This window comes from Pomacea canaliculata, linkage group LG12, assembly GCF_003073045.1.
Source record: "Pomacea canaliculata isolate SZHN2017 linkage group LG12, ASM307304v1, whole genome shotgun sequence".
Classification (NCBI taxonomy): domain Eukaryota; kingdom Metazoa; phylum Mollusca; class Gastropoda; order Architaenioglossa; family Ampullariidae; genus Pomacea; species Pomacea canaliculata.
This window is the reverse complement of record NC_037601.1, coordinates 9,699,007-9,722,505: the sequence shown is the minus strand read 5'-3', so window position 1 is coordinate 9,722,505 and position 23,499 is coordinate 9,699,007. Positions and strand designations below refer to the sequence as shown.

Here is a 23,499-nt window from a genome sequence, read left to right as displayed (position 1 = left end):
TCAAAAAACGGCTAAAATACGGTAGTCGTAGTCGTAACACAAATGATGGTATTGGCCTAGCCGCGGAAAACCCACAGCCTGTTGGTCACCTCTGGCAACAGAGCTGAGAGATAGCAGGACTTTGTTTGTTTGTTGGTTGGTTTGGTTTGTTGTAGCCGTTGTTGTAGGCAGTTCCTTCAAACCTTATCAACTTATCCACACAGAGCGGTTTATCTTCTGCTTATGTTAACCTTTTTCAGTCTGAGTTGCTGCGGTCGGTTATTGTTGCCAAGGTGAAGAAGCTCTGTGTCTACTGGGCGTCCACACCATCCACAAAATGTTTTTGTCAGGCCGGCTTCACGAGGTTTCCCCTCTTCCTCCCATCGCTGGCGCCGGCGGGCAGAATGATTGAGGCAGCAACCGGGCGGCACTCACTTGAAGGTAGCAGCTCGTTGTTTACGTTTAACCACTCACTTGGCAGTCTCAAGCTCGCAATTTCAGCCTCAACCCTCCACCAGTCACTTAGAAGCAGGAAGGAAATAGCAAAAAAAAAAAAAAAACCCTCTAGTACTTTGATTTTTTTAAACCTACCGCAATGGTAATCGATTTTCAATAAGCTCCTCCTGTCGGTTCGTCCTTTCTTTTTCTGTTGATAACGAGGCTATCTGAGCAGAAGTGATGGCGAGGGGAGCCACACGTCCCTACACACGTGTGCACGGCCCGACGGCGAGGGGCAACAGGTCGTGTGGACGCACAGACGCTCAGCCTGATAACCGCAAAAACGGCGAGACACTTTCGCCACGAGAATATTAACATTTTCTTTTTCCTGTCTTTTGTTGACGTGGAAAAGTTATTTCACACGAGGAAGGCGAACGGGAGCGCAGAGGGAGCTCATAGGCAATCATCTGAAATCTCCATTGTAGCGATTGTTGTGTAGTCTGTGCTGTAGAGATTGTTGTCGATGACATTATAGCGATTGTTGTGTAGTCTGTGCTGTAGAGATTGTTGTCGATGACATTATAGCGATTGTTGTGTAGTCTGTGCTGTAGAGATTGTTGTCTATCACATTGTAGTGATTGTTGTGTAGTCTGTGCTGTAGAGATTGTTGTGTAGTGTGAGCTGTAGAGATTGTTGTGTAGTCTGTGCTGTAGAGATTGTTGTCGATGACATTATAGCGATTGTTGTGTATTTTTTGGTATCGTGTCATAACGATTGTTATTATTCTGTGCTATAGCGATTTTTGTTTATTACAACGATTGTTCCATATTATGATATAGCGATTGTTGTGTATTCTGTACTGTAGCGATTGTTGTATATTATGTTATAGCGATTGTTGTTTACAGTGATCTGTTATAGCGATTCTGTATTATAGAAATGGATTCCTACTTTGTGCTGTAGTTATTGCCATTAATTCTATTAACTGCATAGCCATTAACGCCGCTCACTACATAGCCAACAGTTTAATATACTAGTCATAGCTTTTTTTGCAGCATAGCTATACGTTTATTTACTACATAGCCACTAGTTCTGTTGACTTCATAGTCTTTAATTTTATTCACTACAATTATTAGTTCCATTCACTTCATAGCCATTCTCTTCATCCATAGTCATTGCTTCTATTCACAGAAAGTAACCGGGGCTTAGACAACAGACGGCGCTCCACTGACGACCTCTGATGACGTCACAGACTCAGTCTGACCCTCGCTGTGGTGGAAGTCGGAGAATTCTTGTCACGTCTCTCAGTGTCTCTAAAGCCTGTGTTTGGCCGCCATCCCAGCCTCGCCAAGCACTCGTCACTCAATAAAGCAGCTCTCCACAAGTCACTAGCGTCATTTCCGGCACCGGCGGGCGGCTTCAAAGTGGCCGATTATGGGGTATAACTCCTCCACCAGTGTCTGTGTGTAAAAGTCTTAAGCGTCTGACATCTAACATCTCCTCTCGCCTGTGGGCCCAGCGACAGGGCCAGGGGTACGGCGGCTGCAGCACCGCTGGACAAAGAAGCCCCTGGGAAGGTGGACTGATGGGAGGGCAGGGTCAGAACTTTTATTTTCCTTGAGTAATTGTACGAATGCGAAAGTGCGAAACTTTTTGTGGCTGTTTTATGGAAGGAAAATGTAAAGTGTGGCCTGCTCATGTCGTGGTTAGGGCACAGCACGTGCGTCAGTCATCTACAGTCTGTCATCCTAAAGGTCCAGTCATTTTACAGAAAGTCAGAGTCTCCAGTCAGAGTTTGCAGCTTGCATGACTATCACCAGTCCTCACTGCAGCACGTGACGGTGTGAACGTTCATCTGCTTTCAGACAGTTGCTGGGTGGACTGATGGCTGTATTCAGGTAGACACAAGTGGGTAGGTAGCTGGGTACCTGGAGACAGAACCACGCTCCTACTACAGAAAACAAATAACTAGCCATCATTCAAAGCGCAATAACCTGCCTTCAGAAGGCAAATTCCCCTTATGACAGACACGTGACCGGAAGACAGATGACGTGAACACGACAAAGGGACTAGCATGGCGGCCCAATCGATTTGCTGCAAAGAAAGTTGCGGATCGTGAGTAGGTCACGTGGTCTAGCTAGAGGTCATCCTTTTTAGATGACACGAGCTTTAGTTTCTGCGAGGACGATACTCGCTGTCTTTATCAGACCCCTGCATCTCCAGGACAGTCAGGGAAGCGTCTAGACGTCTCCATCCCTCACTCCCTACAAAAAACAGAACCAAAATTAAGTGCTCACCAATCATTTAAGGACTTGATGGTCAAGTGGGATTGTCAAAGTTCAGATGACTTGAGTGTTTTCCTTTTTCTGGCCATCAGTGATGTCTTCCATATGCTCTCATGCTCAATGTTTGCTTAGGTTTATCTACAATTCTGTCTTTAAACAGTTTTGGGGGATAAAATGGAAAATAAGAAGCACAGAAAATGTGTTTATGCAGATTTATTCTTTTTTTTCCACAGGAACATACACGCATGTGACCCTCACTCCAATGAGGATGGACATCCGGTTCTGATGTTGGCCTGACCCTGATGCGCGCAGTATTTCAACATGTCGGTGCTTCCAGCAATGAATTCAAGAAGCGGCTGTGATTACTGAAAATTGGCGACAGTCGTTGGACGCCTCTCTCACCTCCTCACATAGCTTTGTCTGCATCAACATCACTCCGCCTTTCACTCTGTACTCTAAAGTGTCAATGTGCACATTGTTGATCGTTCTATTGTTCAATTTGCATATTTGGAAGACTTCCTTAGTTACCTTTCTTAAAGTGCAGGTTGTGCGAACCTCTGAAGTCTCGAGGAAGACGCTTAGTGCGAACAGACCTCGTCATGACCCTTGACACCATCATGGCTGAGCTGACATTATATATCGGGACGATTGTGTGGAGATTAATGAGACCTATGTGATGCCAATAACAGTTTTGACAAGAAATAGAAAGACATTTTGTTTAGTATTGTATATTTTGCTTTCCTTTCCTTTCATGTCTACATTTGTATACTGGTCCTTCAATTTTGGTCCATGACTGTTGGTAACCCAACCGAACCAGTCCTTGAAGGCCACGATTAAAGACTAAAGAAGCTTAATAATAAAACATAAATATTTTTTTGGGGGGGAGGTGGTGGACAAAATGCCTGGGGAGTTCCTTTGACCCTCCCTGTGCTGTCCGGTCATCTGTGTCGGCCACCACACTGTACGACCAGCGGCCACGTCCAGCGAGACCAAATCACGTGACGCTGGGAACCAATGGAGCAGATTCTGTCAGGTCCACTTGCCTCCCAGAAGATGAAATACCCTCGCATCTTGTCACTGATTTGTCTGCCCCTTGTTGTTATGGCCGGGCCCCCGACACTCAGTCGGCTGCTGGCCTGGTCTGGCACTCAAAGGGAAGGGACGGCAACTCCGGCCTTTGATTCGTGGCTCAGGGTTGGCCCCTTTGTAGTGGGAGTTGTTTTCCTGCATTGTACCCTGCATTGTATCCTGCATTGTACCCTGCATTATAGTCTGCAGGCCTTGCTTTTAGTCTTCTTACACTGACGTTTGAATATTCAGCAACGGCTGCGGAAGCCTGAAAGTTCTGGAAGCTGCACGAGTGACCAGCCACCAATGTAGCAACACACACACTACCCTTCCCTGTCTTTACAAATATTTGCGCTGTCATAATCAGAATTATTATTGCTATCGCCAAACATACCTATGACGACACATACACACACACATACAGAGTCACAAACCTGAATTTTTATCATTTGGAGGAACAAGAAAGCGAGGACACACACACACACAAGCATTGTAAGGAGTGTGGAGTGGTTAGTCAGAGACTTTACCGTTACCTTCAGACGGAGAAGGAGGCTGGCCATGAAACAATACAGGAAACAACAACAATAGTGTCCCTTGGGTATAAGGTATGTATATCTTCTAGTGTGTGACTTGTGTGTGGGTTGGTGTGATGGTGTGGTGTGGGCTAGCCTGCTAGTCTGTAAGTGTGGTGTAGGTGTCGAGGGAAGAGCCTGAGACTTGCGTGTTGAGTCGTGATCCGAGAAACGGCCGTCAGGTCAGATGTGGACTTCGGTCCTCGTCATGAGAATTGTGACAGGCATTGTAGCTGACAGCTAGTTAACTATCCAGCTAGCGTCTCAAGACAGGGTCAACGTCTGACCTCTAGATGTGGCAATGGGCGCAAACACAGACCCACTTCATACCCAACTAGCGCAGTCTGACAGTCGGTCGTCGCTACGGACCCTCACAACGGTCGTCAGTAAATGCTCTGGCCTCAATAACTTACAGTACAATAGAATACAATACAACTTTACTAATGTCTGACATTTGCTTGGTAAAAAAAAAAAAAAAATCTTATCGCCACGTGTCAGCGGAGAGAGCGACAGAGTAGGTTAGAGACAATAAAAGTATGTCCTGCTGGTCTGGGTCACAACTCATTTCTCAGACAAGCGTTCCTGCATCAACCGGAAACTGGACCCCACCCCTCTCTACATCCCCTCCGGACTCAATGTCCCTCAGCCACCTCCAGCCACTCCAGCTCCCTGCACGTGACCGCATGCTGGGCAAGATATCGTATGCCAACCTCCTTATTGCCAAAGATTTGGAAAGGTGAAGGGTTAAGGGTGGTCGGCGGAAGAGATAACAGCTGTCGGACGTTCGTCTGTGGGCTGATCACCTTTGTGATTGCCTTATCACCAATCGATCCTCGTGTGATGTGATGTGTGAGCGGGGGACTCCAGCAGCCGGCGGTCCTCGCACTTTTGCACGAGCTCGGGTTTGGCGCTACTCCTCCAGCCAAGGCATGGGGCTCACCTACAGCATCTTGACCCTCGAAAGGGTTAACCACAAGCCTTGGCCATTAAGACTTCGTGACAGGGGGAAACCAAGAGTCTAGCAACTGTTCCTCTCATCTTGTGCTTCAGGAAACTAGAAAATACAGTCACAATGGCGCACATGGACACAGCAATGAGAGGACAGTGGAAACTTATTGAGGAGGTCATGGCGGGGTAGTCAAGACAATGTGTGAGGAAGTTTCTTTATTCCATATTTTAAACTTGTTTGTTTAACGCAACTTGCCTTAGCATCATGATGAGGGGCTGGCCCGGAAATAGTTAATGTGTTTTCTACAATAATTATCTTCCACAGACTTTACTCAAAGAACTGCTGGTCACTAGCGTGCAAATAGCGCGCACGTGTGTGTGTGTGAGAGAGAGTGAGAGAGACAGAAAGGGAAGGAGGAAAAAGGGAAAATAAATTGTAACGGTCTTTATGGAGGCGGATATGAGCGCTCAGACACCCGCCCATGAAGATTCACTACACTCGTTACAAGTTACGGTTCTCGGTGGGTATCAAAGCCGGTTGGCTGTTTGTTGTTGTTGTTGTTGTTGTTGTTGTTGTTGTTGTTGCTGCTGCTGCTGCTGCTGTTTTAATCTTTATCTGTAAGTCACGTGCCAGATACTTGCACCCAGCTCGGTATCTTCGCCCCTAGAGACTAATACAATGATACTGGAAGAGAAAAGTGTTTGTGATGTTAACAACCAGCAGAAACTGTCGCCAGATGTTTTCGCTACAGACAACAAAACAACAAACATGAAGGTCTAAGATGACATTTGTTTTCGTAAAGGACGGAGATATTTTTTGACATGTCTACAGAGAACAGGAACAAACAAGTCATGACTTTTAATGGAGGGTACACCAGTCGATTTCTTCTCCTTCCATCGGATTCATCTGTCAGCCTCGTCTGACGACCTCCTCTGTTGGACTGTGCAGTCTGGTGGACTGATGATCGACGACAAGTGTTGAGAGACGATGGTGGCGCCTTCATCAGTGATTGTTCCTCAAGCGGACTCTCATTGCTGAGATGTCTCCTTCACACAACTCGGACATTTTATGGTTAATATGTTTCGTTAACACATTACTGCGATTGTAATGACGAGTGCGGCTGATCCTCACCCGGGACGCAATATCTGTCATCGATTTTGCTCTTTTATGTCAGACGAAAGGTTTAAGACTCCATCCCAGGGGCGGATTACTTTGAACAGTTTTTAATTGACAGAGACCGTCTCCCCACTTCAACAACTCCCCGTCCCCGACATTTATGCATCCCGCTAGAGTACCCCCCGACTTTTATGTGTCCCGCTAGAATTCTTCCTCCTCTTGCGGGCATAGTGTTAATGTTGGTAATGCCTTGCCAAGGGGAGATTACTTAGAATTGTCTTCCCCTTGGCCTACTGGGAGCGTCCATTGTTACAGACTCCAACTTGTAGTCAAGCGTTCACTACATTCACTCACTCTGCTCATCTCAAATGAAGTTCATAGAAACAACAAAGACGAGGGTAGTGAAGTGAGGAAATTGTAGCAAAATGGTGAAAATAGTCTGGAGACTGGTGGGGTGTTTATTTGTTTGTTTGTTTGTTTGTTTGTTTACAATAGTCTGCCTGGAGACTGGTGGGGTTTTGTTTGTTTGTTTACAATAGTCTGCCTGGAGACTGGTGGGGTTTTGTTTGTTTGTTTGTTTGTTTACAATAGTCTGCCTGGAGACTGGTGGGGTTTTGTTTGTTTGTTTGTTTGTTTACAATAGTCTGCCTGGAGACTGGTGGGGTTTTGTTTGTTTGTTTGTTTGTTTACAATAGTCTGCCTGGAGACTGGTGGGGTTTTGTTTGTTTGTTTGTTTACAATAGTCTGCCTGGAGACTGGTGGAGTGTTTGTTTGTTTGTTTACTATAGTCTGCCTGGAGATTGGTGGGGTTTTTGTTTGTTTATTTGTTTGTTTGTTTACAATAGTCTGCCTGGAGACTGGTGCGGTTTTTGTTTGTTTGTTTACAAAAAGGTTACCATGGATTTGAGGTGTGCTTACGAGAAACAATTTTGTACAATATATTGTTGAGAAAAATGAATTATAAGAACAACTGATGACTTGTTTACTTAGAGACAGCTTGACAGTTCATCGTCTACACAAACGGCTGTAGTTTAGCCTCAGTGAACGAGTTGGACAAGCTGAAACCTTTGTACCTAGCTTTCTGTTGAGCTCGTGATGAACCTTATAGAGGTAGAGAAAAAACGTAAATAAAAGAAAGGAACTTCTCAGATAATGAAATGCTATCCGGATTTTTTTTCTTTGAGAAGAAATTTAATTGCAGATGAATGTTTCTTCTAGGGAAAAAAGTGAAACACTCCCGTAGAAGGGAGGAGCAAGTGACGGTTGAAGGAGATCAAAGAGAGGATGGGAGGTGAATAGAAGAGTCGGTGTCGTTGCCAGGAGAAGCCGTTGAAGTGAAAGTGGCGTGAAGTTCGTTGCTCGTTGCTAAGGATCGCTGACTTGATGAGAGCTTTCTGTAGCTCCTGTAGGGCACTCTGTCCATCTCCCCTCCTGATGTTTGTCCAGCATGAAGTGGCGAGTTGACAGGGAGCTGTCAGACAGTGCAAGTGGCTGGGGTGGTGGTGGTGGTGGTGGTGGTGGTGGTGGTGGTGGAGACAGTCCTTCCTTGTATCAACGACTCCCAGCATCATATCCGATGCTACTTGTGGACAAATTGTCAGAATTCCTCTTCCATCCACTTGGACAGAAGCTCCTACCCCGCATGCTGCTCCACTGCCTGTTTTTCTTGTACCAAAGCTTTTATTTAATAAAGACAAAGCCAATGAATTAAGTGTGTTTGATGTTGGACAAAATCAAATCACGCCGGATTTTCTTACGCTACCAAGTCCATTAATAAGGAGCCTGCTTTGACATTCCCAACCTCATGAATATTCATGGTTTCCCTCTGCGAAAAGTGTTTTGCCCCGGCATTTGGCTAATGTGGACATAAACATGTCTCGGTGAGCTGGTGTCAAAACGGTGTTCAATGTCCACAAGGCGCCGGGGCTGAATGATGGAGACATTATTTAGGACTGAGTGGGGTGGAGTGGTGTCCTGCGTGTCAGGGTGCAAGGGTGCATGAGTGGGCTCCATCCAGATCAACACGATGGCGGTCCCCGGCTTCTGTTTTCATTTCCAGACATCTTTAGGTGAAACATATTTGCCTCCTTTTGTCCTACACCCGGGGTTTACTCCGTGGGTGCACGTCCCCGCAAGGCTTCACCTAATCCCATCGGACATCGGGGTGTGGGTGGGCCAGTGCAGAGCTGTGGCTTGTTCATGATTTGTGTTCGGGAGTTATTTTTTTCTGAAGACAAGGTTGCACAGCTAAATCCCCAATTATTTTTCAGCCACTGGGCTCTGCAGCTTGCTGATGTAAAGGCCTGCTAACCTTTAACCCTCATAGAGCCATGGGTCATGATCGTGACTGTGCCGGGAAGCACGGGGACGGCGATTTTCATTACTTTTATTGCAAAGTTTTCTCCTTTCCAAAATATTTAGGTTTCTTGATCTAATATTTACCGCAGAGCAGCAGCAGCAGCAGCAACAGCAGCAGCAGCAGCAACAGCAACAACAACAACAACAACAACAACAACAACAACAACAACAACAACAAATACTTAACCCACTGACGTCTTCACAGTCTACAGTCATTGTAATGTTATCTGTTTATGTCGGGCTAAGAGGGTTAAGCGCAGTAATCCTGTTTTCAATAAACTTTATATACAAATATTTTATATTTAAATCACGAAGAAAAATGTAAACTGGCTGTGTCGGCCAAGACTTCATCACAAATAACTTGCATCGGCAGTGGCGACACCACACCCTCCATGTACATTGTTTTGAATTCCTTTCGAACAACCAACGCATTTGATTCAATACTTTTTCTTGTGAGTTAATTATAGGAAAGAAAGAATCCAGTATTGCTTTAGAAATATGCAAAAAAAGATCCTTTATGGGACCAAGTGTTAAAATTTGTTATTTTGAAAATCAATTCTGTTTTTCAAATAAACTGGTTTCCTCCAACACGTTCAGGCTGAATGCAGTTATAAAAATCTGAGGGTCTGGTGAAGTGGAGTGAAATGCTGCTAGACAGACAAACGGATACAAACAATTCTTGTAACAAAAAATGTGGACAGGAAAAACCAGACAAACTGAGTTTTTAATAATCAGATAAACACAGGCAAAAGTTAACTCATTAAAAACATGGCTCAAACAAACAAACAAACAAACAAACAAAACAAACAAACAAACAAACAAACGGAATGCTTTAAAGACATGTAGATAAGTAAACAAAACAAAGAAAGCATCTGAATACAGGTCGACAAGCCACAATTTTTAACGATAGGGGAACAAACAGACACGGATTTTTCGAAAGACAGATCGACAGTCAAAGGGAAGTGTTTTATTCTGTTTGTCATTACAGCTACGGAGGAGGGTTTGTCGGCGAGACAAGAGAACAGAAGCTGAGTCCTTGATGTGTGTTTGGAGTCAACGGCACCTTCTGATGCTTCGCAGCCTTGGCAGGTGTGTATCCATGGTAACTGTTTGTCGCTGTGATTTGTTTTGGTCCAGCAGGACAGACAAACAAACAGATGCAGTATGAATGGTGCGGCAGTCACGTGATGTCACCTGACGGCTGGCATAGGAGAAGAAAGCATTGTGTCAGATAGTAGATAGTATCACGTGATCATCCATAGGAAACATTGTGCCAGATAGTAGACAGCGTCACGTGATCTCCGGGAGGGATAAGAGCTGGCGCCAGGGGGAGCTCCCAGACTGCCTCCACACTGTCACCTCTTTGTAACCACAGTCCTGTCAAGATTCAATTCTGCTCTCTGCTACACTGGACATTAAAGATACATTAACTTTCTTTTCAGTGTGGATGGCCAAGGTCTGCTGGCGCCGTAGTAATGTCAGCCAAACCGATAAACACTGTGTTTTGACAAAGCATCTTGGAGGAACCAATCGGACACGCTTGGTGTTCCCTAATCACTCCCAGGCTGATTGTTGGGCTGAGTAGACAGCTCCGATCACGAGGTTGTTGATGTATGGCAGTCAGTGCCAGGTAAACATGACGTCACCAGCACACATCCCAACAGGTGCACGTGAGTTGGATTCCTCTCCCACAAAAACATTTGTTTCCGTACAATGGACATGAACTTCTTCAGTTAGGAACTCAGAGGGGCCAGGACCCGGACATTGACCAGCACACAGCGTAATCATAATGATTATAGTGCCCGATGACAGTCCTTGATCACATTGATGACAGTGCGTGATCACATTGACTACAGTCATTGATGACATTGATGATAGTCCGTGGTCACATTGATGACGGTGCTTGATCACATGATTACAGAGTTTGATGGCATTGATGACAGTCCTAGATGACACTGATTATATTGCGTGATCACATTGATGACAGTGCTTGATGACATGGATGACAATTCGTGATGACATTGATGACAGTGCTTGATCACATGATTACAGAGCTTGATGGCATTGCTCAGTGTCCTGACGAAGACAAGTATTTGTCAGGCAGAGAAGAAACTTTCAGTGTCCACCAAGTTGACCCGTTGCCAATCATCTACACTTTGATGTTATTGTTCTTTCTTCTGTTCATAATTTCTTCAAACGTAAACAAAAACTGAATGAAGATCTTGGAAGTCCGGTATCTTCATGCGTGTGCGTGTGTGGACTTCCACGCGAGTGTATTATTATGTAATAATAACAGTATTATGTAATGAGAGAATAAAAAGAAAGAGAGAGAGATGAAGACGGAAAGAAATGAAAAGTGGAAAGGAGTGACTGAAGAAGGGGAGGTCATGCTGAAGGGTGAGAAAATACTTGTTTTTCGTAAAGCATTAAATTTTCTTTTTAAAAAAGTCTTTAGTGATTCCTGGCAACATCTCAAAAAGCGCGGCACATGCGCGATCTGTTTGTGAAATTCCGCCGGCAGTAATGAAATCTCATTATTTCCTCTCTCTGTTTCTAGAAAAAACCTGGGCAGGCGCCTCTTGAGGCTCCATCTTGTAATGTTTGTCCCAAGGAAAGCAACTTCATCAACAGCTTCTGCTCTTAACCCCTGTGTTCTCTGTGACCAATGGTTAATATCATTACTGCTTTTTTGAGGCAATTGAGCCTCTGGATTGAGCAAGGTGTAAAAAAATAGATGAAGAAACAGATGAAAGAAGCGTAGAAGGACAAGTGTGATCATTGATTAGGTCGTCTCCTACAGCAACTACCACCTCTTACCTCCACCTCAAGAGTCGAGAACCAGGGAACTGGGGGTAGCTGCTGAACAACAACAGACAGGCAACGGGTAACACAAAACTCTTTAGCCGTTAAAATAAAATAGAAATAAGGTACACAAACAAGACAGAAAAGATATACAAGATAGAATAAGACATACAACTAAGATATAAATAAAGTATACAAATAAAATAAGATTAAAGTAATTTATGAATCAGGTGCAAAACTAATGATAGCCTGTATTTATTATAGCAATTCACAAAATTGAACGTTAAATAATAATAATAATAAATAATAATATAATAATAATAATAATAATAATAATAATAATAATAATAATAATAAATAGTTTATATAGTGCCTTTCCAAAGATTTGCTCAGAGCGCTTGACATAAATAATATACAGACCAAATCATCAACAACCACTACCCACATTCACATACAACAGACGCTCACTTCTACAACAGACATACACAAAGTAAATACAGTCACATGTCATACACGCTCAAGTTCAGGAAAAGTATTTATTCATACTATCGCTGTCTCTGGAGTTATTCGCATTGGTTAGATTATTTTCTTTGTGAAAAGTGAAGTGTAAAGGCGTTCGTTAAACTAAGGTAGAGGGACTTTAGCCTCCCTGTTATAGGTGAGGAACACTTTTTTCTGGATGGTGAGGGAGAGTTGTCCAGGTTCTTATGATCTGAGAAGCTCACTGGAAACCGTCCCCCTTCATGCTGTGCAGTGCTGTTCACTCTTTTCATCCGTGAAACCTCGTGTGGTTTCATAGTCCTGGGACACTTACTGTAGTGGGACAAACAATAGGCTTATGTCCTCAAATCGAAGTTTAAAATGACTCCCACAATTTATGTGGGGCTGTCCTCATTACAAATATATTTTGTCTCACACTTGACACACAAGGAAATAGAAAGGTCTGGTTTCTTTGGAGACCACTGAATATTTAAACTGATTGATTCTCAGACACAAAGCCAAGCCAGCGCCATCTTGCAAAGAAACATTTTACAACGGAGTAAACATTCTTCAACTGTTGTGGCAGCCATTTGTCTCCAATGTATTTGAGGGATGCGAAATACATCTGATATCTTCTTGTTTCAATTTTCGCTCATCTGCGTTACGGAAAATGTCTTAGTACTATTTTCAATGACTTAGCATCTAAATAATACATTGCAATTTGTCAATAGAGGCAGGAATGTTTATGCCGATGCCTAAAGATGCAGGCGAGGATGCTGGGAGAGTCTCACTTCCGGTAGCCTCGATGAACAAGGCTCACTAAGCCCTCCATTGCCCACTTCATTGGCAGAATAGAAAGAAAACACTGACATTTTTTGAACAGGATTTAGAAGCCGCCTCTTGCTGTTAGCACATTAGGTGCGTGCCGCGCCATCTATGGGCAGCCTCAAAGAGGAGACAAACGGGACACAGAGTTAAATCATGGTCAGTGGAGGCTTTGGGCAGATTGTTTGAACACGTGTGCCAGCATATGGATGGTGTTGCCGGTCCTAAAGTCTGCACACGTCGATGTGCGTGTGACTAATTGCATACACCTTGTGTAGGTTAAATAAATAAATAGTGAATATTTATACATAATAACATAGGTGTCGCTAACATTATACATCTATAGAAGAGAATTGACACTGATGTTATGAGGTTACAAGTCTAAGTGGGATAACTGACACCCTGTCATGATATCAATGTAGCTAATGATAGTTCATATTTATGAATGTTCATCTGGTTGTGTGAATGCTTGTGTGCTCATTCTAATGATGCCAGCAGAGTGGACAGATAACCCACACAAAACATTCCCCTCCTTCCTGCTGAATATCTGCCTACAATCTTCCTTCCTTTCCTCTCTGTCTGCGCTATGACCATGGACGCCTATACAAATAGGTGGCACACACCTTTGTCTCTATGGCAACTATCTGTAGATATTTCTGTAATTTAAATCCTTGCAATAAAATAATTGCAATTTAATAAAATTTATTTTAATTTAAATTCTTGCAAAAAAATAATTGCAAGAGAAGGAGTCTGTCCAGCACGTGCATCTCACTGTCATGCCCACCGTCACTGTTCACAGTTCACAGATCACAAATAACTTGTTGCTGACACTTCTAGCTGAGACAATGAAGGAACTACTCCCATTAACATCATCATCGACTTGGTTCAGATGATAAGTGACGTGTTCTTGGTTCAACTAGTGACGTACTGATGGTCTCGCCAAGCTTTGTTTCTACTCCCTGTGACTGACTTGCTCCTGATTCTGATGAATGACACACAACCTGGTTCAAATGAGGCATGGCTGGTTCACTCCATGGATTGCCTCTGTCGATGACGGGTTCAAATAGACATAACGGCTAACACTTAGTGGACTTAGCTAACATTTTCATTGCCCGAGCGCTTCAGATCATCCGAGGTTCCTGTGTGGAAGGCTGTGAGCACGAACTGTCAACAGAGGTCCATCCCTCCTCCCTGTCGTGGCAAAGCCTGCCCACTGTGTCCTCCTCCTTCATTTAACTGTTTTCGGAAATGTTTGATTGATTGAGGAGATGCGGACATTAAGTGAGGTAACACTACATTCTTTTATTGCCTCCTCCTCCTGTGACCGAGTTGTCTCTCCCTGACAATGGCGATATCACGTGGGACTAACAAGTCGGCAGCACACACAAACACGCGCACGTACACACAAATGTGTACACAGGTACAACCTATGATAATTTGTTTTCAAATGTACTGCTCATGATACACTCTAGTATACTGCGAGGTCAGCCAGTCATTTGTTCACAGAACAAAGTGTGGGAAGTGACGTAGGACAGTTTTGTAGAACAGGTCCCTGTAAGTTCTGTGTGTGGAAGGGGGAGTCCTGTCAGTCCTGCGGAAATGGAATGTTGACATGGGAAGAGTTTTTCCCATACTAAACACCTCTAGTCTGGATACGGTACAAAAATATAAAACACACCGAGCTTAACAACTCGCACTGCCATGGGCCTCTGCCAAGGTAAAATAAAATAAATAAAACCTAAACTCACGGCTTCTGTAACTAAAATAACCTTTTCCCAAACAAAGAAAAAAAAAGCGATTGAGGAAGAAAAATCCTCAGTAAATTGGAACCCTAGGAAAGTGTGGATCAGGCAGGACATGGAAGCAGGACAAGGAACAAAAAAAGCCAACCTCTTCAGTCACACCAAGCGCTGCAGTTGGTAGACAGGTCCAGAACAAGGGAATGCAAGTGATTAGCAATCTGAGTATACAGGGTAAGTACCCACATGCTGAATTGTTGGGGCTGAACATGTGGGGCTTACATAGGACCGTTTACATCCAGTGTCTTCATCACAGACACACCAGTGGGACTCAAGTGTCCATTCTTAGTCACGTGGTGCGGTCGTCTACATATCGAGATTAAGCCTACAATGGCCACCCAGCCCACAATCATCAAACTAATTGAATTGGGGAATACTTGTGTGATGGGATACTTTGGGAATATTCGTCTGAGGGGATAACTGGGGAATACTTGTCCGAGAGGATAACTGGGGAATACTTGTCCGAGAGGATAACTGGGGAATACTTGTCCGAGAGGATAACTGGGAAATACTTGCATGACAGGATGCTTGGACCTTGCAATAATTGCCGACATTTTTAGGAGAACAATCTGTTTGAGAAAAGAAAAGAAGAAACTGAATGAGTCTCCTTCTGTCGCTGTATTGAATCCAGTTGTACCAAATGTCTAATTTCTTTCAGATCCTCGCACACACATGAAGTAAACAATTTTCGTGCAACTTCACATTGTCAGCGGAAGTATTTCAGAAAATCAGAATCAGTCATTAAAGCTCAACTTGTTAGTTCACTTGCCGTCCCCTTTTAAGTGCAAAGAGGTGGCTAGGAAAGCTTGAAGTACAAGAAAATTATGTAGACGATAGACAATAACCGAGAAATGGCCTCGCAAACACAAAAGCAAAACTCCATGATGAGCGTGATTCACAGCGGGGAGGACAACAAAAAGCCAAGAGCTGCACAAATCGTGGAGGAAACACCAGAACACAAAATAACTGACAACAACAGGAGGCCTCAAGTGGAACTTCTGCAGATCAATACAAACAAGAATGTAATTACATAAGCATCATAACAGCCGAGAGTACACTTCGCCTCCTTGTGGTCAGTTCTTCTCTCAACGATCTTCCAGCGGACGAGAGCGGTGTAAAAAAAAAACCGTTGGAAATCTCTCCCTTTGTGGCGATTACAAAACATTGGACAAGCACGGACACCCTCCCTCATCCCATTCATCGCCATTCCTAACCAATGGACTGTGGTCTTACATAGCATTCATCACTGTTCCCAGCCAATGGACTGTAGTGTTACGCTAGTCTCATACAGCAAAACACAAAAGCTAAACTCCATGTTTCGTGGGGCAAAAAGCTGGTGGTGATGAGGTGCAAGGCTCGTGACGACATGTCAAGATGATGGCGGACGGACAAGAAGCTTGGCCTCTCCAAGGAACCGCTTGACACCTGCTCAGCCAATTCAAACCTCTGCTCTACAGTCGATATTCGGCATCCAATCAAGCACTCCCGAAACTCGGTCATTAACTTTTGCATCTTACAAAATGTTCGTACATAAAGGAACAGTCAATACCTGATCATCTAAGCATTTTTGTGAAAAGCAAAATGGAGTTGAATACATCAGTCACGTGCTCAATACAACGTAAAATGAGTTACGAGTTTTCTTGCTACAAGTCTGTTGCTACCCGACTGGTTAGTTTTATTTCATGGGAATGTCTGATCGCACAGAAGTCAGTGAACTTGACTTTGTTTATTGTCTCTGCATCAACAAACGTTAATGACATACAGCGAGTGTATACTTACCTTCTGTGTACACATTCCAGTGGACAAGGTTTGGTGACCACATCATCGAGTGTTAATGAACAAACGAGGACAGGCTAATGATAGTAGCATCACATGTACACCTGTTTGTAATTATCTATGATATATATATATACGCATATCTATGACCAACGCACACACATAGGAGGGGAGACCACAGATGATGATGATGATGATGATGATGATGATGATGACGACGACGACGACGACGACGACGATGATGATGCAGTGTTTGAGTGACCCGGTGCCCTGAGACATGTAATCTTCGCTCCACGTATTTTCACACTAGACGTAGTTCCTCTCGTTACGTCACATCACGTCAACGATAAGAGCTCAAACTGTCACGTGATCCAGTCAGAGTGCCGGCGAGTCGTTGTACAGACACACGTGTGGGCGGCAGACGAAAGACGAAAGACAATCTTGATAGGAACTGGAGGCTGAGCAGAATATCACGACCTGCATCCTCACGGTGTTTCCGAATGTATCTCAGATGCACATGCACAGAAGTGAAAATGGCGGCACCTTCAATCATGATTTCAAAGACAGCCTTCAACTGATTGATTTCTACAGAAGGTTAGTTGCCTGGAGCAGCCTGGTGTATCCGGAATATCCGCTTATCTGTTGGGTTTATCGAAATTATCGATTTATCATTCCCTGATTTGTTTATCAACCTTTCAAAATCAAATTCTTTCTCCAATTTTCTCGTCCAAAATATTTACAGAAATTATATTTAATACAAAAAAACACACTCCGCATCTCAAGGTTAATATCTGTTTCTTCTCGCTCATAAATTGCTTCTTCACTTGTTTGAACTTTGAAAATTCCGAGAAAACATTTGCATTACCGACATCCTTTTTTTTACATTTTTTTGCTTAAAAAAATGATTATGGAAACACCCACGAGCTTTTCAAGCTTTCTGTTGTTACTGAAGCACTATTTTTTTATGCGCCATCACCAGTGGTGAAAGAGATGATAGGCTGGTGTTGCCAACAGAAAATATGCAAACAGACAGACAGATAGACAGACAAACAGACAGACAGACAGACAGACAGACAGAGAGAAAGAGAAGGATCAGTGTGAGGGTAAGAGGAGGCGGCGAGAGACAAAGCAGACTGTGGATCTGTTCAGTTTCTCTCTGATAACATCTCTCAAAGATGCTCACAAAACCTCGGCTCAGAAGACAGTCAAGTGTCACGTGTCTTAAAATTATCAGTAATTTCATAAGCAATGACATTTAATGGCCGCTCTGGGGTCTGGTGAATGAAAAATATTCGGATTGGTGATAACAGGGTTCGGCATTCAAATGTTTGTATCTCTCTCTCACACACACACATGATGGAGGGGAGGACAGTTTGGGGGAGAATGAGATATGAGTGGAAATGAGAAAGAGAAGGGTAGACGAGAGAGAAACCATCTTGCCTCGAGCTCACAGCTTGTAGCTTGCGCTTTGTGAGTTGTCTTATTTATTTATTTACTTAGTTAACAAAATGTGATGAAGTTTGTGTGAGGTTCCTGCTATGTTTGTAGCCAGGCTTCCCCCGGTGTTTATTTACTATCACTGAATAAATAGATGAAAGAGTTGGGTGAGTTTTCGGGGGACAGAAGCAGGTATTGTGCTACAGATGGGGGTAAGATGTCTAAATCAGAAGAAAGCAAATGTTTCATTGTATATTTCCACTATTTATTTTTACAGAAGGTCTATGTTTTTACATTAAAACACCGCGGGCATCATGGACCAACATGGCTACTCTCTCTGCCAGTCCTCTGTTGTCTGTTACAACAACCCACGTAAACAATAAACAAATAAACTCTGTTTTACTGTCCATGATTGACAATTTTTGACTTCATCACAAAGGATGAGTGCATCAGTGGAGGTGTAAAGTTCTCGGCCTAATGGACCTCGTGTGATGTGAATGAACACTTTGGACACAAGAACGCGCGGACCACAGGTAGGGGCAAAAAACCATGGCAACCATGAATGTTGTGGGCGAGAAGCTCTGTAGAAGTGGTTGATAAAAGGCATCAACTGTCAAACTGGAACAGTGATGGCGAGCTGGTATCTAGTCTACTGGAAACAGATTAATGGATTACTCAAAAAACGGAGGTGGCGCTGCTTTCAGAAATTAGACTAACCTCGTGAGGCCTGCACTTCTTGCCAGCGATTGTTTCTCCCATTCATCACCTCCTCCTTTCGCTCATTCCTCAGTCTGCAGTCGTGTCTGATGTCATGGCACCGACACAACTGCACGTTTTACACACGATGTGTGTCCCTGTGTGTGTGTGTTATTGTGGTAATACGTGTGTGGCGGTTTTTACTGACGTCACTATAAGACAATAACGAGGGCACCTTTAGTTGCTATGTTTGGAGGATGTTGATGATAGTATTAGCTAACAGCACAGAGAAGCAAATTTTAAAATCAGCTAAAGAAGCTCAGAAAAAAAATATCCCGAACTCCTAGCCCAGTTGACAGAGAGCTAACAAAAAATCCCTGTAGTATCTTTGTCATTCGAAATTTTTTGTTCTGACATCCTAAATCAGCTGAAATAGTTCAACAAGCATCAGCTCAAGGTCCTCGACATTTGAAGTTTATTCCCAAATTTGAAATCAGCTAAACTGGCTAAACAAGAATTAGAACAGCCTCCTCGACATTTGAAGTTGTCGATATTACTCCGAGGCTTTTGTTTACCTTGGAATTAAATGTCACTCCTTTATTCAATGCTTCTGAATCTTTAAACATTGGGATTGAAAATAAATTTCTGAAACCTCAACAGATCACAGCATGAAAGTGTTCATATGACCTTACTGATGTCAGTGACAGGGTCAAATAGACAAGAGACTAGTTAGTAAAGCGATCAAAGAAATCTCGTCCTAATCAACTAAAGTGTTTACAACTTGTTTGTGTTGTAGTAAACACCATCCGTGTATCGGTATTATGTTCGTTACACAGTTCTGTGTGCATGTGTGTGTGAATGCTGTTTACTCACATAGACAGGTGTAAGTGTAAAAGTGTAAAAGTAAAAAGCAAACTCACTGAGTTCCGTGTATCTGACGAAGATCCACAGCAAGGAAATGAAGCAGCAGGTGAGACACACCATCCTAGTAGCCGTGCAGTCACCTGACATGAGAAGGCACCCCACGTGTCTACGTCCCCCTTACACGTCACAGCACCGCCAGCAGCTCAGCACCCAGCGCCTCCACATGAACCCACTGACCGGCCACCAGCCTCCCAGCGCCTCACAGCGCCACCACGGTCTGTAACAGTCAAGGCAGATCACTCCTGTCGCAACACTCTCCGTCTTCACAAACGCATCCAGCTCCAGCTGTCGATGGAAGGAAGAAGCAGGTTAATCCACTAAAGTCACATGCCTTGGGACGTTGGTGTTGTCTTCCGCAGCCTCACCATCCACTGGAATCCTGAAGACCCTGATGTCGCCGGGTGGATAAAAAGAACAGATTGTGAGATGAGAGCGAAGAAGAAGGGAGGAAAAGCCTTGAGTGTCATGGCACCATTCTTTAACCCTCGCCAGGTTTTCTCTTTCTTTCCTTTCTGTTGTTATATTTTTGGTCACCCACACTTTTCACCTCGTTTCAACAGCTTGAGCACCCGCAGCATCTCGCCTCCCCCACCCCCTTTGTCTGGCGGAGTATCCAGGGAAAGCTTGTAATTAGACTGGCAAAGCACAGCTTCCAAGAAAGGGGTGGGGGTGGATCGAAAAACTTGTCCACTAAAGTCTAAGAGCGGACAACTTGTGTGGTATTATCGCTGACAAATTGATGCCGCGGGCACAGCGCCATTTGTGTGCCACTGCGCATGCGCATTTCTACCGGGCGGCTGCAGGCGCGTTCATGGCAGTGGTGCGGAGGGGGACGGGCGCAAGGGGAAGGGTGGGAGGAAGAGGGTAGGGACAGAACTGTCGGCGGCTGCTGTCGTCTGCTGTGGGCTTATCAGTCGCTGGACATAAATGCCCGAGTTTTATGCGTCAGTTGAAGCGGAAACGACTGTTAAAAAGCACCGCGAATAGCCTGCACTTCATTTGAAATTAATTTTCTCGCTCTGAGAAATTTCTCTTTCTTCTATTTCTTTTTTCTTCTTTTATTTTTTCTTCTTCTCCTTCTCCTACTTTTTTTTTAATCTCGTCCTCGCGCCACATCCTACCCGTCTTCTCTCTCACGCGCTCATCTTCTTTGCATGTCAGAGTTGTCGCCCTCCGGACAGAATCCCGAGTTACGCGCCTTGGCTGACGTGCTGACAGTACACGTTAATGGTTCCAGTCCTTGTTTTAGGCTTTAGGCGAAGAAAAACAACCATCCAAATAAACAAACACAAGCTTGTGGTCATCAGTAAGAAGCGATAGCGTATAATTCTTCAACTCTCTCTCCTTCCGCTGATTTCCCCTTGAACAACATCACTGAGTTCTTCGTTTGGGACAGTATGGCGACATCAGAAATTTGTGTAGTATACGGTCAGATTATCTATTTATAAGACTAAGCTCTACACTTCGCTGTAAGAAGATAATTTGTGATATAAAGACTTATAGTGTGGGTTATGCCCCCAGGGTGTGTGCCCTCCCCCACACCACATGATGGTACACCCAAGACAATCACATTCCCCGAGGTCGCCACGTGACTGGCATGAGGTGAACGTGGCGGTGACTGGAGAAATACCACTTCCTTTCTGCCTCATCAGCGCCAGTTATTTCAGGCAATCGAGATCACTGACCATCCTGGAGCGTGACCGGAAGTCTATCCTCGTATCCGCCAGTCTGCCATTACCCCGATCTTGACCCTTCTTGTCAGACACAGATGGCGCTGCTGCTGCAATTAGGACATCGAAGTGCAGGGAAATTCTTGAAGAATTTCTTGGTGTACCTCAGTGGGTGATACTGTTCATTCTGATGGCAAAAGTGTTTTTTTTTTTTTTTGTATTTTCTTTTAATCTCACTTCGTGAAAAACTTTCACCTGTGAGAGGAAACAAAAATTCTTCGATTTTATACGATCGGTGAATTCTGTCATGTAGACTGCTTTAGTGACCCACACAATGTAAAGCGACTACATGCGTGGCTAATACCTATTCATGGCTATCTGACTTATGTATTAATACAAGACATTTTTATGTGTTCAGCAAGGAAATTATTTCTTTGTTTCTCTCTCTCTCTGCACTAAAAGCAGCTGCACTTTTTAGGAGGGTTTCCTTACTTTTAAATTTATCTTTTTTTGAAGGATCCTGTAATAAGTGCAAAACCATCTTTGCAAGCATTTTCGTGCTGCCAGCGTCGCAAAATGGATTTTTTAGGTCGTGTTAAAAAGAATATTCTAGTTTTATCGTGTTACAGCTTAAAACCTCTCACTAACAAGCACAGAAAGGGGACTCTAATCTTTGCCGCAAACGAACCACATGACTTTAATGCTCTCCCTCCTTGTCTCTCTCTGCCGTCCTCCATCTTACTTAGTGCCCCAAGGGGGAGGCTCAAAAAACCTTGACTTTCAGTTAATTTTGTTGTTGTTGTTGTTGATCATGATATTGGTTGGGAGAAGAGCGTCCCTCTAAAGTCGATTTCACAGGGAAAAGAACCTGGGAATATTGGGAATATGGAGAATATAGGGAAATGGGGGAAAGGATGGGGAGGGGAAGGACTAAGGTAGATGTGGGGGGAAGTCTCTACTCCGTGACGCTAAAGATGTTGCAGGTTAGTGCTGTAGATGTTGCTGGTTGTTGCCCATGCTAATATGTTGTGATAGTCTCCATGAAGTCTGACTAGATGCTCTGGACTGATGGGATCTAGTAAAGTACAATATTTCTCGACTGATCATCAATCCGTTTCTTAGTTCCTTTCTTTTTATTTTAGTCTTTCCCTTCCCATATTATTTTCACTGCTGACGGTATCTAGTTTTCTTTCTGATGGGGAAATAGGGATGTTGATGTTTGCTTTAGTGCCAGTCTTGCTAGATTACTGCCTCTTCCTTTCCTTGTATTCCTACATGAGAAGGAACCCAAAGGAACTTAATCTCATCCTTCTCTTTGTAGACCTTATTTATGAGGCACAGTATCTCATACACTATGTCTGTTCTGTTAGACGATTGATTATGAAGGGCCTGGAGTGCTGACAGTGAGTCTGATATCCTGTCGCTATATCCTGCCCCTAATCTTTCAGGATTGTTTGAGGAGCTGGCTACATGGCAGCCATCTTGCCTCTGAAGATGGAAGGACGTGTTGGAAGTCTTGAGAAGATGGTCGTGTGGTCGAAAGACTGAACTCTCCATCTAGTCGTGTGTCACCGGGTCATATTATGAATACATAGATATGTGTGTGTAGGTGTGTGTGTAAGTTTGTGTGTGTGTGTGTGTGTGTCCGTGCGCGCGCGTGTGTGCTTGTGTGGAGAGAGAGAGAGATTATCATTTCTGATCATTTAATTCATTCTGACCAGATGACATATTACATGTACATTACCACAAAGCAGTCTCGTGAATAAAATGACAGTGTCTCTCAGACAACGACAGTTTCTACAATGTAGTTGTGCAATTTTGTAAAATCCTTGCTGGCTGTTCTCAGAGTCCCAGACGTGGTGTTCACTGAGCCTCTGATTCTGCCCTTCGTCCTTCCTCTTGTAAACTCTTCTCCAAACTTTCAAAGTTGACTTGCAGGCCTGGTGATCGTCAGCCGACTGGTCTCAATCTGTTATTGTGTAAGTGACTAATTCTGATACAAGGTTGATCTCGATTTACTTTGAGCCTTGACCAGCTTATCTACATAAACCACAGTTTGACATCCCCAAGAGGCGATTGAGATTAGACAGACTTCATTAAAAGTGACTTGGAAGACGATTCAAATTGTGTCTGTGTCCTCCAGGAAAACTTACTAGTCGGGCATCGATGTGGACAGTGTCCAGTGTGTCATAATCTGGCCAGACTGTAAGTATAGTTTGACTGAGTGTTGTTAAAGTTTCATAAGTTTTGTACTGTAAGTACTTGGTTAGGTATCTGGCTGCACTGAAAAGAAGAAAATTTCGATTGCAGAAAAGCCCAGGATGTGAA

At 43.8% G+C, this 23,499-nt stretch overlaps 1 protein-coding gene across 1 annotated transcript in view; it reads right to left on the bottom strand.

The window, feature by feature from the left end:
* LOC112577345 (neuronal acetylcholine receptor subunit beta-2-like) overlaps positions 1-20,320 on the bottom strand; it is a 42,985-nt gene extending 22,665 nt beyond the window's left edge. Inside the window, exon 1 of the mRNA XM_025260399.1 lies at positions 19,498-20,320. Coding sequence (XP_025116184.1) covers positions 19,498-19,588 — 91 coding nt within the window. The 5' untranslated portion in view covers positions 19,589-20,320. The remainder of the gene's footprint in view (positions 1-19,497) is intronic.
* Positions 20,321-23,499: the final 3,179 nt, after the last annotated feature.